This window comes from Diabrotica undecimpunctata, chromosome 9, assembly GCF_040954645.1.
Source record: "Diabrotica undecimpunctata isolate CICGRU chromosome 9, icDiaUnde3, whole genome shotgun sequence".
In the NCBI taxonomy this organism is placed as follows: Eukaryota; Metazoa; Arthropoda; class Insecta; order Coleoptera; family Chrysomelidae; genus Diabrotica; species Diabrotica undecimpunctata.
This window is the reverse complement of record NC_092811.1, coordinates 25,600,583-25,616,693: the sequence shown is the minus strand read 5'-3', so window position 1 is coordinate 25,616,693 and position 16,111 is coordinate 25,600,583. Positions and strand designations below refer to the sequence as shown.

General features: G+C 34.0%; 1 protein-coding gene across 2 annotated transcripts in view; it reads left to right on the top strand.

Annotated features, from left to right (window-relative positions):
* Positions 1 to 1,016: 1,016 nt before the first annotated feature.
* LOC140449698 (uncharacterized) overlaps positions 1,017 to 16,111 on the top strand; it is a 174,920-nt gene continuing 159,825 nt past the window's right edge. For both annotated transcript variants that reach the window (XM_072542995.1, XM_072542996.1), the window contains exon 1: positions 1,017 to 3,850. In XM_072542995.1, the coding sequence (XP_072399096.1) occupies positions 1,279 to 3,850 (2,572 nt within the window). In that variant the 5' untranslated portion in view covers positions 1,017 to 1,278. The remainder of the gene's footprint in view (positions 3,851 to 16,111) is intronic.

The window sequence follows — 16,111 nt, the reverse complement described above, 5'->3', positions numbered from 1 at the left end:
TTTTTGAGAATGTCATCTAAAGTAAATTATACTTTTTGTACCCCATCGTACCAGATATCACTACTGCTTCTTTATCAGAAATTATAGCCCTTTTGCCAAATCCTTCTGAGCAGGGTACAAAGCGACAGAAACCATTATTGTCTTTTTCAGTTTCATTGGAAAACTTCAATATGCATTAGGGGTTTGATTAAGTATCATAATATAGTTTTAGAAATTGTAATAAATAATTTCTAAAACATTTATATGAGGTTGTCATTTTTCCAATTGTGTCTGAAGCTGCCCCATTCCCCGTCTGAAGATGCCCTTCAGACAGTGGGGCACTTTCAGACGTTTTTGAAAAGGTGGTTTTGATTTTTTTTACAAGTATAGTATTTACAAGTATTAAAAGCATATATACAGTGAAAGTTTGGTGAACAATGTATTTTATGAATATTTTCTTTCTTTATTTGGTGAGGTATTCAGAGTGATATGACAGTTCAAATTTTTATGTCTGAAGGAGCCCCACTCTCCCCTACCCTTAATATATATCTTTCTCACTCTTACTTACCTCAAAGGTACTTCTCTCTCTAATACATTGGTTACCCCATCTCTATAGTGACACAAACTTTGTTAATCTACTGATACCTTTTGGTCAGAGTGTGCTATCGACAAAAATTAAAATGCATTTCAAAGGTGAAGAGTGCAGCTTTCGTACGCAGTTTTTTTGCCGTAAATGAAGTCAGCTTCTATAATGCTGTTAAATAAATAAACGTTGAGCGATGTTTGCCATTTTTTACGATTCTCATGAGATTAATAAAATGTATCACTTCCATTGACCGGTAGCTATTGCAATATTTATAAGTGATTTCCGATAAAATACAGAAAACAAAAAATACTCCCTATTATTTCTACTGTACAATAACAATGTTTATCGTACAGTAACAGATAACAGTCCGATGCACGGAGTATTAGTCATAACCGTCCTTCAAATGTTCATGTATGTGACGTTTAAAATGCCAAACTTTATATCCGTCAGTTTTCGCTAGCTACTCAGCCGTGCTGCTGCTCATTTCGCACCTCTTAGTAATAAAAAATGTAGTTAAATGTCACAAAAAGTAGTTTTTTAGTAGCGCAAAGTTCTGGTGAAAAATATGTTATTTTTGTACGCGGAATGTGTGATTAACGGTACGTGACAGTGTGCACAAGAAAATACAAGTAATGTTTTATTGATATTTGGCACAAAGTATTTGTTTATTTGTTATTTTGGATTGGCGTATTTAATTTTTTTTATTGTGAACCATGGATGAAGATAGTGAACATTCCCCTGCAAAAGTCCCAGATTCTCCCAAACCACTAGCTTTTACAATAGATTTTGGAAACACCAAAAGTGTTGATACTCAAAGGCAGAAAGCTTTAGCAGAAAAGTTTCAAAAACGGCACAAGAGGGGACAATCACTGTCCAAACTGGAAGACTCCCCTACAGTCACGCATCCGAAGCAACATCCACTAACAGGAAATCTTCCCAGAAAGTTTAGTTTTCAATCTGAAGGGTATTTTTCTTCAGATGAAAAACCAGATAGGGTTAAAAGTGCTAATGCTCGCATTGGTAGTACAAGTGCTAAACGCAGTGATTTAACTCTTTTATTAAAAAATGTTACTACAGACAGATTAAATCATGCAGTTCCAAATGCTGCGGCTGACAGGATGACTCAGTCTTTTCCAACTGCTGCACTTTCATCCATTTTGAGCCCAGAAATCGAACTGAAAGATGTTTCTAGTCCAGAATTAGACCTCATTAGCCCTTTTAGTCCCAAAGAACAAACTAGTAGTCAAGAAAGCTCTAACTCTGGTAAGAAAATTCAGTTTTTAAGTCCTGAATGTGAAAAGCTTTATATTGGTGAAAATAGTGAACAAGAAATATTCGTTGATAATTCTGAATATGATTTTGATAAGTCTGATACTGCTAGTGATGCTGGAACTTATACACTAGATGCTGACAATTACTCAGAGGAACAAAAGGCAAGAATGAGTATTGATAGAGAATTTAAAATAGAACAAATTTCAGTCCAAAAGAAAACTGAGGAGTATGTGAGAAGTTTAGCTACTATGAGAGATAATGTTTTGCAAAATGCTGCTTTAATAAATCAAAGGAATTTTAAAGAAAATGAAATTATGAGAGGTATGCACAGTATGAACATAAACTCAAACAATATTCCCAAATCACCAAAGTCACCTACTGTGAAAAAAATGCCTGCAGCCACTCCTACACAAGCTCATAGTATATTGTCTCCTATAATGTCTCCCACACAGAACATATCTATTACGGATGTGCAGCACATTGAAGAACCCCTTAATAATAGTGACTGTGATTTAAATAATACTTTTACAAAAATTATGTTTCCTAGTCCAAATGCCAAAAGAGATGGATTAAAACAAAGTTATGATCAGGGCTCAGTGATATCTGTAACTTCAAGTGGAGCGTTTAAACCAAAAGTGGAGAAGAAACCAGATAAACTATCAAGTCTTACAAAGTCTGAAGTTCAAGTTCAAGCCTACATAGATGATAAAAATTATTCCGATGTGTTCACAGAGCCTCCAGCTAAAAAAGAAAACAAGAAAGTTGTTCCTAAATTAACAGCCACTATAGTTAATGTGCAAAGTATAGATGTACAAAGTTCTGTTGATTCTAGTGGTGTTTTAAGTGCAAATATTGTTGTCACTCCTAAAAGTGTTAATAATTTACCACCTACTGTGGGAGGATATTCAGCCAAAGTCGCATCATCCAAGATACCTTCACCAACACACATGGTGTCTCGTCCACGCAGCCGTAACAGTGTAAGTTCATTAAATATAGAATTTTCTGACAGTTCTCTGGACACTGATTCAATTTTAAAACCTACTCAAAACTATATCAATTCTTTGCAACAGAGATTGTCATTAGATAGTGATCCTGATAGTGATTATGATGTTCGTGTTCAATTAAATAATACTGCACATTTATTGAAACAAAAAGCTTCACATACCAGACACAATTCTTTAGATGACAGAACTTTGAATAATTCGAACAAATTAGAACACTTCCAGAACAAGAATCTACTTGGTATTGATCAAACTTATTCAAACTTATTAAATCAATATTCACAGAATAAAGTGATGCACAAAATACAAAATTCCCCAAATAATTCACCAATAAGAAGATCTAGCAGTTTTTCTACCAAAAATCAAATTCTTTCATCCAAAAATACCAATGTTAACATAGTTCAGAAAGAATCTAATATCCGTAATTCCCCAAATGTCAGTAGAAACACTACTATACAAAGGAGTTCATCTACAGCATGCATAAAACCAAATTATATTTTAAACAGAAGGGGGAGTACAGAACATCAAAAGATCGACAGGAGTCAATTTGGTGATACAGAATCAAGTAGTGAGGAAGACTTTGAAAAAAATAATCAGAAACGTAAAGACTTATCTAGTATAACAAATACCAGATGCAATAGAGCCTTTAGTTTAAGAAGAGCACGAGCAGACAACGAACCTAGCCCTCTTAAATGTCCCAACACTCCAGAAATGAGGCGAAAAATCTTCCAGCCTGAGTTAAAACACGAACGTGCAATTTCTGTTGATAGAAAACCAATGAAAACTAACGAAGTACAGAGCCGATATTTATTAAATATAACCAAAAAACCCCCCGCGCCAGTGACTCCTAAGGATGTGAAAATTGTGCCAAAAGTTCAAAATGCGACTAACAAATCTATGCCTGCTAGGCCACAAAGTTTCGCCAGGACAGATAGTGGTAGATTTAGTATGCGAACGAGTAAACCGCCCGTTACGAATAGTGCTTCAAAAGGACTTAAAAAAGATGGAAGTGGTAAGTGGAATAATTTTTTACTTTGTGTAAAATCGTTTTTTAACTATTTTTATCAGCATAGCAATAAGATCCTTGAGCAATTTTTTTGTATGATGACTTAACTAAGTTGGAAATCTTTAGGCATTTTATTTTTAGACTCTAATAACTTATTTATATAGGGTGTTTCTTGTTAATCTCCCATTAGACTTTACTCTGAAAATAATAGGATTTGAAATTTGAAAATTTGTACTTTTATATACTTATGTGTATATTACGTATAATATGTACTTTTATATACTTAATCAGAAATTCCCTGATGAGCCAGAGGTTGTGCTCAGGGATTACACTCATTTACACTATTCAAATATTTGTTCTACATTACCATCAAGTTGATGATATAAAATATTATTACAAAATATTATTAATATTATATTATTATTAAAATATTATTTTTTTATAAATTGAATAATTGATTACATATTGTATATTTACATATTACTTTCAACTGCAAATACAAAAATATTACATTTTAAAGAGCTAACTTGATTATTACATGATTATTTAACACATTCTGAATAAAACCCTTTATTTTGACAGACATATACTTTATTAGTAACTAAAACAAATTTGTTTCTAAAAAACAATTCTAAAAAATAATATTTATTAAGAAATGACACTTGATTTATTGGACCAAATTTATTGTTCACAACAATCATTGCATATTTTTTCTGTACATTCCGCACATATTGGCGTATTACAAAATTTACAAGAGAATATAGTTTTCTTGTCTTTGGACCTGGGACACTTTCCACAGCGTTTTATTTTGTTTAAAATGTTTTCATCCATAGCAATGGGCAACATGATTTGCAAGATTTTTCTTATGGAAATTCGGAGTTCTCGTGACACCCGTGTGTTCTCGATTGTTCTAAAAAGTTGAGGTTTTACAAAGGAAAATGCAAGATCTTTGATAAACTGAAATCTAGATTTGTTTTCACTATTTTTTGTGCATGTATATAAAACATATGAATTCACTGAAGAAATGTTCAGGAGCTGCAAAAAAATCGCCATCGGCCACCTTCGAGTTCGTCTGCTTGTCGAAAAAGTAGCACATTTTTGGTCCAGACTATCAACCATACCTTTAGTGGAGTTATAAAAGGAAATTATTTCTTCTTTCCCAGTGTCAGCATCAGTAGCCTTGTTTCTATGCATGGAAGAAATCATTATAACTGTCTTATTCTTTTTTGGAACATAAGACAAAAGTGTTTTATTAGATGTAAATCCATATAAGGATGAGTTTTCAGCTCTATTTTTTGACGGCAGATATTCAATAGGTATCTCCCTTTTATTCTTTTTTAGCGTTCCAACGTAAGTTAACTTTTTCTCTAATAATTTATCAACAACTTGAATGGAGCTGAACCAGTTATCCGCAGTTATATTTCGATTAGAACCATAGATTGGTTTACATAACTGCAAAACAGCTTGAGTTGGAACTGATAATTGCTTTTCATCTATTGTTAGTTCTTGACCATCACTACCTCTTCCCGAATAAATATACGCGTTGAATAGATATGATGTACGAGCGTCACACAAGGCCATAATTTTAATGCCATATTTATTAGGCTTATTGGGCATATATACTTTAAATCTACATCTGCCTCGAAAGCCAATAAGTATTTCGTCATATACGAAATGATATATTATATCATATAATACAAGCTAAATCATTTAAGCAGTAGTTTTCTTTAGAGTTTTCAACAATTCTACTGAAAATCCATGATATTGCTGCTGTCTTATCTGTCTTCTCTCTTTCTTTTCGACTATCAGCACAGTCGAATCTCAAACATGCCAACAAAACTTGAACCCTTTTTTTAGAGTTTTCAACAATTCTACTGAAAATCCATGATATTGCTGCTGTCTTATCTGTCTTCTCTCTTTCTTTTCGACTATCAGCACAGTCGAATCTCAAACATGCCAACAAAACTTGAACCCTTTTTTGTGCAATTGTACACCGAAGAATATCCCTCCCAGTTCCGTCTGTGGTATAAAGACTATCAAGATCTTCGTGGTTCGATTTAAAAATAGATGAAAAAAAAAAAAACAAAATGCCAAAGAACGCTTTTAGTTCTACCATGTCAACATCAACTAATTCAGTTTTTTGTTGGTCCTTGTATTTTAGTGTCAGTATTTCATTTGTCCTTCTCATTATTTCAAAGAGAACATCGTCTGTAAAGATACACTGCCAAAGAATTAGTGGTGTTGAATTTTCTAAAGCCCTCGCACTACCTTTGAGACTAGCAAGTTGCCTGACTAGATTGGCAGCAGGAGTTTTTGTATGAGTTCTCTGAGCAGGTTAACTTGCCCATTTGTATCTTTTCCTCCCATAAAAGGCTGTTCTTTCATTAGTAGCTTGTTCTTCTTCACTACTCTCAGAAGAAGACTGTTCCATCACCGTTATATCCTCATCATTGATTCCTTCACTTTGCTCTATGTCGGAATTAGAGTCGTATAATTCTGCTACATTATTAGTTTCCTCTTCTGTATCACTATCTAAATCGCTAAACCACGTCATAACAATCTCCTCAAAGTTGGGATCGTTGTAGGATACTTTTTTTGGTGACTCACTAGCCATTTTTCTACAAAAAACAGTAATTACATAATTATCTACAAAATAAAAAAATTACACTTACGGTGATGTGGTGCCTTCACATACCCCAGCAAATATTTAACACGAAATAAAAGTAAAATAATAATTCACAAGACTCTCTTCTCGCAACAGCTCTCATAAAACTGCTTGAACGAGGCATTCCTAAACGAGTCTTCTTCTTCTTAGGGTGCCTGTCCGTTCCGAACGTTGGCGATCAGCCTAGCTATGATGACTTTGTTGGTTGCTATACGAAATAGCTGTGTTGAGGTCTTTCTATACCATGCTCTCAGGTTAGCAAGCCAGAATATTCTTCTTCGTCTTGGGGCCCTTTTTCCTTCAATTTTACCTTGCAATATGCATTGAAGTAGCTCGTATCTGCCTTGATTTCTCATTATATGTCCCAAGTACTGCAGCTTACGGCTCTTCACGATGTTGACCAAATCCGCAGTTGTGTTCATCCTCCGCAGTACTTCTTCGAGTCTGGCGATAGATAACCGTAACCTTGAGATATCACCAATATTTGGTAGAGGTGGGGTCGTGTATGGCACCACCTAACCAGATCAGGGTTAAGAAATTTTATAAAAATGGAGTTAATCTTGTTGAATGAGTTGATTTTTCTCATGTAGGTTTTATAGATCTCGGGTAAATAGTTAAATATTCTAGGAATACAGTATGTGAAATTATGTTTTCCAATTATTGATATTAATACATGTTTATTTTTGTATTTAAGCAAAATTATGTTTAAAAAATATAACTGTCTATAATAATATTAAAAATACCTGCTTGCTGATAAAGAGGTTCTGATGAATATAAACGAGATTTTCTGAGCATTATTTTCAAAAATCTCCTTTGTAGTATTTCGAGTTTATTCAAATGAGAAGCATATGTTCTACTCCATGATAAAATGGCATATGTTCCACCCCATGCTAAAATGGCATATCTAAGATGTGACTGTATCAAAGAATAGTATACTTATCTTTAAGTCAGACAAATTAAGGATATTGCTGAGATATCTAAATCTGTATAGTAACATTCTTAGATACGCGATAAAACACCCAATTAAAGATTCGCGGTCTTTGAGGTATATTTTTATTTTTAAGTATGTATGTGAGTTTTCCGAATGCTGCCCATTCCATTTTTACACGTCTGCTTATTTCGGTAGTCTGATTTTCTTTGCTTACCTTGACATTTTGACTCAGATATGTCTCTGTCCCTTGAATGTTTATCATAGGTTTGTCATCTTTGTTTGACATTAGTTTAGTTTTTGCTGAAATTCATTTTCAGTCTTTTTTTTAGGGGTTCTGTGTGTAGCTCCTCAATCATCGTATTCAGTGCATTCCACGTGTCGCTATTAGTACTACATCATCTACGTATCTAAGATGGTTCAAGTATCTTTCGTTAATAGGGATTCCCTTATTTTCCCAGTCTATTGACTTAACGATATCTTCTAGGGCAGCTGTAAATAATTTTGGAGATATTGTGTCTCCTTGTCTTACGCCTCGGTTGATTTTTACTGGTCTTGTTTCGATTCACTACGTCACTATCATTTCAGCTTGTTCGTAAATATTATGTATTAATATTCTGTACCTGGAGTCGATCCGGTTGTTGACTTATGCTTCTTCTATTGCCCACAGTTCTACGCTATCAACAGCTTTTTCATAATCATAAAAGCCAGACATAATAGGAGATTGTATTCGTTAGTCTTTTCTATTAGGATTTTCAAAGTATATAGATGGTCAAGGTGCTGTACCCTTTTCTAAATCCGGCTTGTTCTACTGGTTGATATCCGTCAAATTTAATTGTTAACCTGTTTGTAATAATCTTTGTAAAGATTTTATAAAGTTGTGAAAGAAGTGAATTTGGTCGATAATTGTTCAGGTCTGTGTTGTCTCCCTTTTTGTGTATTAGTATTGTTTTAGCAGTATTTCATTGTTCGGGTATGTTGTCTTCGAATAAACATTTATTAAATAGTATTTTTAAATATGCGAGGGCTTCTTCTCCTCCTTCCTTCAGCATTTCTGCTAGGATTCCATCACTTCCAGGAGCTTTATTTCTTTTTATTTCTCTTATTGCTCTTTCTATTTCTTCGTGGCTTATTTCGGGCATCACTTCTGAGTTGACATTTGTTATCTGTCTTTTCGAGTTCTGATTTGAGGAGTTAGGGGTATCGTTTCTGGCAGAGCTGAAAGTATATTTAGTAAAAAGATAAAAAAAAGTATCTAAGATACTAAAAGTATCTTAGATACTTTTATTTAAGATACTTTTTGGTTCATTTAAAAGTTACTTTTACTTTCTTCTTCTCGTGCCACTCCTAGCGGAGATTGGAAATCATCATGCCCACTGCGACTTTGTTAGCAGCGCGCCTAAAAAGTTCAATCGAACTACACCCGAACCATTCACGTAGATTACGAAGCCACGATATTTTTCTTCTTCCCACACTTCTTTTGCCCTTAATTTTTCCCTGCATGATATTTCTTAAAAGTTCGTACTTTTCACCTCTCACAATGTGCCCCAAGTATTCCATCTTTCTAGTTTTTATCTCATTTAGAATTTCGCATCTTTTGTCTAAAGTTTGGAGTACTTGCGTGTTAGTGACGCGGTCCATCCATGATATTCTGAGAATGCGCCTATAGCACCACATCTCGAAAGCTTCGATGTTTTTTGTGGTCAACTGTTTTAGTGTCCAAGCCTCTACTCCATACAACAGGGTAGAAAAGACATAACACCGCAGCATTCGTATTCGTAACTTTTACTTTAGATACTTCTTAAAAGTATCTAGTATCTTTTATCTTTAAAAGTATCTTTAGATACTAAAAGTATCTTAGATACAAAAAAGTATCTTAGATACAAAAAAGTATCTTAGATACTTACTCAGGAACTGAGAAATAGATACTTTTCATGATCCGACAAGCTTCGACCTGTCGCGCCGGCCGTAGCGGGAGAGACGATGTGTATTGTTCTTTGCATCCCGCCCGCCGGCCCGCAGCATTATTCGTTTATCTCGTTGGGTGTGACTCGTTGGAATTCCATGTTCGATGCTCTGAACCAGATTCTTAAGTCTAAAGAAAAACTGGAATCTCTATACGAAAAATTAAATTTTGCAAAACAAGATCGGCTCAGAGATACTGATCTAAATTATTTAACAGAATTATGCCAAATACTAAAACCGTTTGCTTTGGCACTTGACATTCTTCAAGGCGAACAAAATATGTACTACGGTTTCCTTCCACCATCAATCGTAAGCTTGTTTGTTAAAATTGAAAAGCTTACCTAATAAGTTTAAATATGTGGAACCTATTTTGAACGCTCTGACAGTATCTTTAAACTCCAGATTTGAAAAACTTCTTAAGTTGACTAACCAATCTGCAATAATTGCTACAGTTACTAATCCTTTATTTAAAACACGTTGGCTTACTGCATTTCGAGGAATCAGGAATATCGAAAATGACCTTAGTGAAATTAAGGATTTGGTAATTACAGAAGCTATAAAAATTATGAAGGAAAATGAGGAACAATTAAAACAATTTGATGTAAGTACAAATAACATTACTACTGTAATGAAAAGTAACAAAATGCAAAACGACTTCTTTGAATTTGATATTAACTCCGAATACTCCGATCTTCAAACGCAAAACGAAAACACTGGCTATACTGATTTAGATTATAAACGACAAGCTGAGCTGCAACTATTACAATATTTGGCCGATTCTGAAACCAACATACAAATGTTAAAAAAATATAATATTATAGAACAATTATTTAAAAAGTTCAATACGCCATTACCTTCTTCTGCAGCTGTTGAAAGAATGTTTTCTTTTGCAACTTTTATTAATTCACCCCGACGTCATGCCTTGTCTGATCATACTTTTGAAAATTTAGTTTTACTAAAAGCTAGTGGTTATACTAACTAGTTATTAGCTACCAAAATGTTACTATTTTTTTTAATCCTATCCTATTGTGTTTAAAAATTTAATTATGTTGAATGTTCTGTTTTTAATGCATAATGCATCTTATGCTGTTTTTAACACACGAATTTATGTTTATTTTATATTGTTTTGAAAATTTAATGTTGGATTTTTGTTTTCAATACATAGTTATTAGTTTGTAATAACTTAACGTCTTTTATTTCTTATCTACCCCAAAGCCCAAAGTATACCATTTCAAAGTACCTGCTGGCTTAAACTAAAATTGTATGATAATTTAAAGGGTTCAAATGATGTTTTTAAAACAAAAGTATCGACAATCTACTGTAGAGTAGTAAAGTACCGAGTACCTTTATATTATACCCTAAAAGTATCTTAGTTACTACAGAAGTATCTAAGTATCTTAGATACTAGAAAAGCATCTAAGTATCTTTGATACATAAAAGTATCTTACATACTTAAAAGTATCTTAGATACTTAAAAGTATCTTAGATACTCAAGAGTATGTTAGATACTTGAAAGTATCTAAGATATTTTTACTCTAAATACTTTTCCGGTATTTTTTATCTTTAGATACTTTCACAAAAAAGTATCTTAGATACTTAGTATCTTAAGATACTTTTTGCCTCAAGTATCTTAAAAGTATCTAGATAATTTTAAAAAGTATCTTTTACAGCTCTGGTTTCTGGAACGATACAGATCATCGTAGAACTTTTCAATTGAGTTTGCTATATCAGAATTACTTTTTTCTAGTTGTCCTTGTCCATTTTTAATGGTTATTATGTTTTTCTCTCCTAGTTTCGGTTTGGTGCATTTGAGACTTCGGTTTTTCTCTATGACTTGTTCTATACGGTCTTCTTGATGTTTTTTAATGTCCTCTTTTACCTGTTTTCTTATTACTCGATTAAGTTCTTTAAATTCTGCAGTGTCTCTTTTGTTTTGTCTCAGAAGACCTATTCTTTGTTTCAGCATGTTTTGTGATTCTACACTTATTTTGGATTTTCGTTTTCTGTTAGCGGTTGCCACTTTTGAGATTGCATTTAATAGTTCTTTTGTTATGACTTCATTGATTTCATTTAAGCTAAGTTTATCTAGATTTAATAATTTCGCGGGTTTTAACCTGCTTTTATATTGCTCTGTATTATATTTTAGTTTATCTGTATGTATATTCCAAGTTTTTCTAATTGTTTTTTATTTTTATTATGTTTTCTCTAATTTGGCTCTAACCATTCGGTTATCGCTACTTACTGAAGCCGTATTTATTACTGTTACGTCCTATATGATATCTGTTTTTTGTTACACAGTATGTAATCTATTTCGTTCCGAGTTTTTCCGTCTGGGGATAGCCACGTCCACTTTCTTTGAGGTTTTTTTTTATATGATATATCTTTGAAATAAAGATATATCAGGAATAATCCAAGTTTCGGTTAGACATATACAGTCAAAATCAAGTGGGCTCTTTCGTATAGTTAGTACTGAATACATTCTCAAATGGAATCTCGCCGTTTTTGTATAAACCTTTTCAGTAGTTTCACGTTTGTAGTATTTATCAATGTGGGTTTGTAGATTTCGAACTCGTTTGAGGTTTGAACTTTCTGGTGAGGAGAGATAACATTTTGTAATAAACCGTTTGGTTCGTTGTAAGAGTATGTGCTTCTATTTCGTGAATTTAATATAATAATAGTCTACCGCTAGCAAGTCTTTGGTATTCTAGAGGGTAGTCTGCTATCTCTTGGGCCTATGGTATACGAGGAAGGTAACAGGAAAAGTGCTACATTTCAACCGCATAGCTGGTTTTACCCAAGGTACTCATTTCATTCGGCCTGAGTCGACCTGGAGCCTGTAGATATTTTTAACAATATCTAGATGTTCTCGCCGGGCAGCAAATCGATTTTCGGCCTTTTGCGTGACAGTTAAAACTACCGCCTAAGCTATTTCATGAATTTTTCTTTCTAATTTTGCTTTTTGCATTTTGTTAGCTTCTTTACCTTACTTTTGTTTTTTTGATGACACTATTGCTACCTTTGCTATTGTTTATGGAATATACTTATAAATTGTTTGGTAAAGTAAATGTATCGCTTCCAGAGTCATAAATCTATTTCTTTATTTGACCTGAATGAACTGGGTTTCTTGAAACATTGACAATAATAAAATGACTTTACTTGGCTGTTAAAAATATTAGTTTTGCTTCTTTTACAATGAGAAAATCCCAGTTTTCAATTATATTATTATTTTCTCAGAATATAGATTTTCATTCAGTGTATGGATGAATTATTTCAGTTCTGACAGTCATATCAATTTTATGAGATAAAAGTACCACGAATCATTTATTAAGAGTGATTGGACTGAGTCCAAGTGATATTAGAAATAGATTATCAGGGTGTAACTCGAGTTGACATATATTGAGGATGTTAAATTTATACACTGACAAGTTATTTATAAGAGAAACATGTTTATTTTTATGCGTTTTGGTGATGGTTTATTGAGGAGTTTATTGATTGTTGGCATTTTATATCAACGAGAAGCATGACTAGAAAATGATTAAAAATGTTTGGAAAAATTACATTTCATACAATTATATTTTTTATGTTTCATAAAGATTCAATTGCCTCTCCTAGTGGCAGTGACGCGGCTAGAATTTTCCTGTGGGGAGGGGGGGTTTGGTTGGGCACCGAAATTTTTTTATGCTACCTCTATTTTAAGTCCTTAAATTTTGTGAGTAACAGTGTCGAAATAGTGCCCTGGAGGGGTTTAACCCAACCCTCCGGGTGCGCCACTGCCTAGTAAAGGTTAGATATATCTTTTTGGTTATTTTTATTTTATCTGTTCAACTATACTGGAAACACTCAGCACTTACGCAGTAAAATGTGAGAATGATTCTCTCTCCTGATGCCAACCATAGTAGCTTCGCCTATTTTAAAAAAAATTAAACTGTTTGTCCTTGTATAGTGTAGTGTAGTGCCCAGAAAAGATCTGAGACCATACAATACGATGGAAATAACTAGAGTAATAGAAGAAAACAAAAGCTTGAAAGGACTCAGGCAGAGCATGCCCATTGGAAGAAAAAACGTCCACAAATTAAGAAATGAACAGGGGCAAATCATTGAGGATAGAGTTCAAATTATGAACACGATAGAGAGTTTAAACAACTATACAAAGAACAGCAATGTAACCAGAGTGGATGATTACCAAAGATAATCAATCAGGGATCTGAAATTTTACCGGACGTAACACCTAATGAAGTTCGAAGGTCAGTACAAGAAATGAAAAACAATAAGTCCCCCGGAGGCGATGAAATAGTGGCAGATGCCTTGAAAGTGGCTGGAAAAAGATTATGGCAGGTCCTTGCCAAACTATTCACTAGATGTTTGCAGGAAGCAATAACACCAACCCAGTGGTATAACGCAGAAATTATCATACTTCATAAAAAAGAGGATGCTACCGACCTCAGGAATTACAGGCCCATAAGTCTACTTTCACATATTTATAAACTATTTACAAAAATAATTACGAAACGACTAGAAAATAAATTTTATCAGCCCATAGAACAGGCGGGTTTTAGAAAAGGCTATGGAACAAACGATCACCTACTGGTAATAAAAAATCTTATAGAAGAATGCACTGAATATAATAAACTACTAGCTTTAATATTTGTCGACTATGAAAAGGCATTCGACACCGTAAATCAACAAAAAATGTTGGAAGCCTTGACAAAATGCTGAATTGACTATCGGTATATAAATATAATTAAACACATATACCAAAACGCAACAGCCAGTGTTAGAGTGGGTGATCATCAAACCCAGAAATTCCCGGTACAACGTGGAGTACGCCAGGGGGACACCATATCGCCGAAACTGTTCACTACGCTTTTGGAATATATATGTAAAAGGGCAAAACTGACCGACACGGGCATAAACATAAGCGGAGAAAAGCTTAGCCATCTAAGGTTTGCAGATGATATTGTACTAATAGCTGATAGGATAGATGAGGCCAAAGAACTTTTAAATCAGCTCTACCTTTCCTCGCTAGAAGGGGGATTGAAAATAAATATATCTAAAACCCAGATGATGACAAATCTTGTAGTCAGCGAAGATATATGCGTAGGAACAAGATCCATAGACCAGGTAATGGCCTATAAATACCTAGGTCATGAGATTCGCATAGGAAAAGATAACCAAACCGTTGAGCTTCTCCGTCGTATAAGACTGACTTGGGCAGCCTTCGGCAAGCTGAACCATATTTTCAAATCGTTTGATATACTAATATGCCTTAAAAGAAAAACGTTTAATCAGTGTGTTTTGCCAGTGTTAACTTACGGTGCGGAAACGTTGACCATGACAAGGAGAACAGTTGTTCAAAAGATCCGTGTGTGTCAAAGGGCGATAGAACGTGCTATGTTGGGCGTTTCACTACGAGACAAGATCCCAAATCGCCAGCTACGACAAAGAACAGGAGTGGCTGATGCAGTAGAGAGAGTAGCAACACTGAAATGGAACTGGGCAGGTCACGTGGCTCGAATGACAGATAATAGATGGACAAAGCGGATACTGGAATGGAGACCCAGAGATGATGCCTACCGAAGCAGAGGTCATCCACCAACACGTTGGACTGACGATCTAAAACGTTGTCAAAGGAATTGGATGCAAGAGGCACAAGATCGAAATAGATGGAAAATTATGGGGGAGATCTATGTCCAGCAGTGGATAAGCGAAGATTGAATTATGATGATGATGATGAGTGTAGTGTAATGTACAATTGTATGTTTATGACATTCTATGATTGTTGGATAGGCCAAAATTGACGAAATACCACTGAATATGCTCTAGGAAGCGAAAGTACTTGGGCAAGATTTAATTAATAAATTGTGCTCGATATCTGCCTTTCATTTGATCAAAATCCAATATAGATGTAATAGTCTTAGATCTCTATCATCTATTCCAATCATTTGTAGATACTCAAACAGCCTATCATGTTGGACCCTACCAAACGACTTTTCAAAATCTATAAAGCAGACGTAAATTTGTTTGTGTATTTCCCATGATCTTCGAAGTAATGTTAGAACTGAGAACAAAGCTTCCCTTGTTCCCAATCCTTCTCTGAAACCGAATTGTTTGTTTCCCATTGTTTTTTTCACATTACTGCTTAATTCTACTAAGAATTATCTTGAGAAGCAGTTTGACTCATAAGACTAAATAGTCTAAAACCTTAACATGATGATGTATTAGGTTTTTTGGGAGTGGGATAAATGTAGACTTCAACCATATTTGTGGCATTATTCCAGTATAAGTAGTTATAAATGTTTGTTAGTTCTGAGACATTGTCGTCATCTAGAAATTTGAGCCAGTCTGATGGTATTTGGTCAGGGCCTGGAGATTTCCCATTTTTTACTTTATAAATATATGTTAAATATATACATTTCTACATTTTTATACTATTTCTGTAGGATTTGTACAATTACAAACAAGCTATCGACGTTAAAACATCCTGTAAGTAGAATCAATTTGATCGAATGATTGAAATCCACTGTTACTAATGGAATTACCTAATTGCTCATTTTGCGGTTATTTTCCAGATCCTATTGTCGAGATTATGTGTGCTTTACTGTTTTTGGTCTGTTTATAATTAAAACATTCCAAACTTACAAAAATATTTTTTTGTGTTGTTTATACAATGTACAGTCGTTGTTTTGTTTTTAATTTACTTTTAATTACT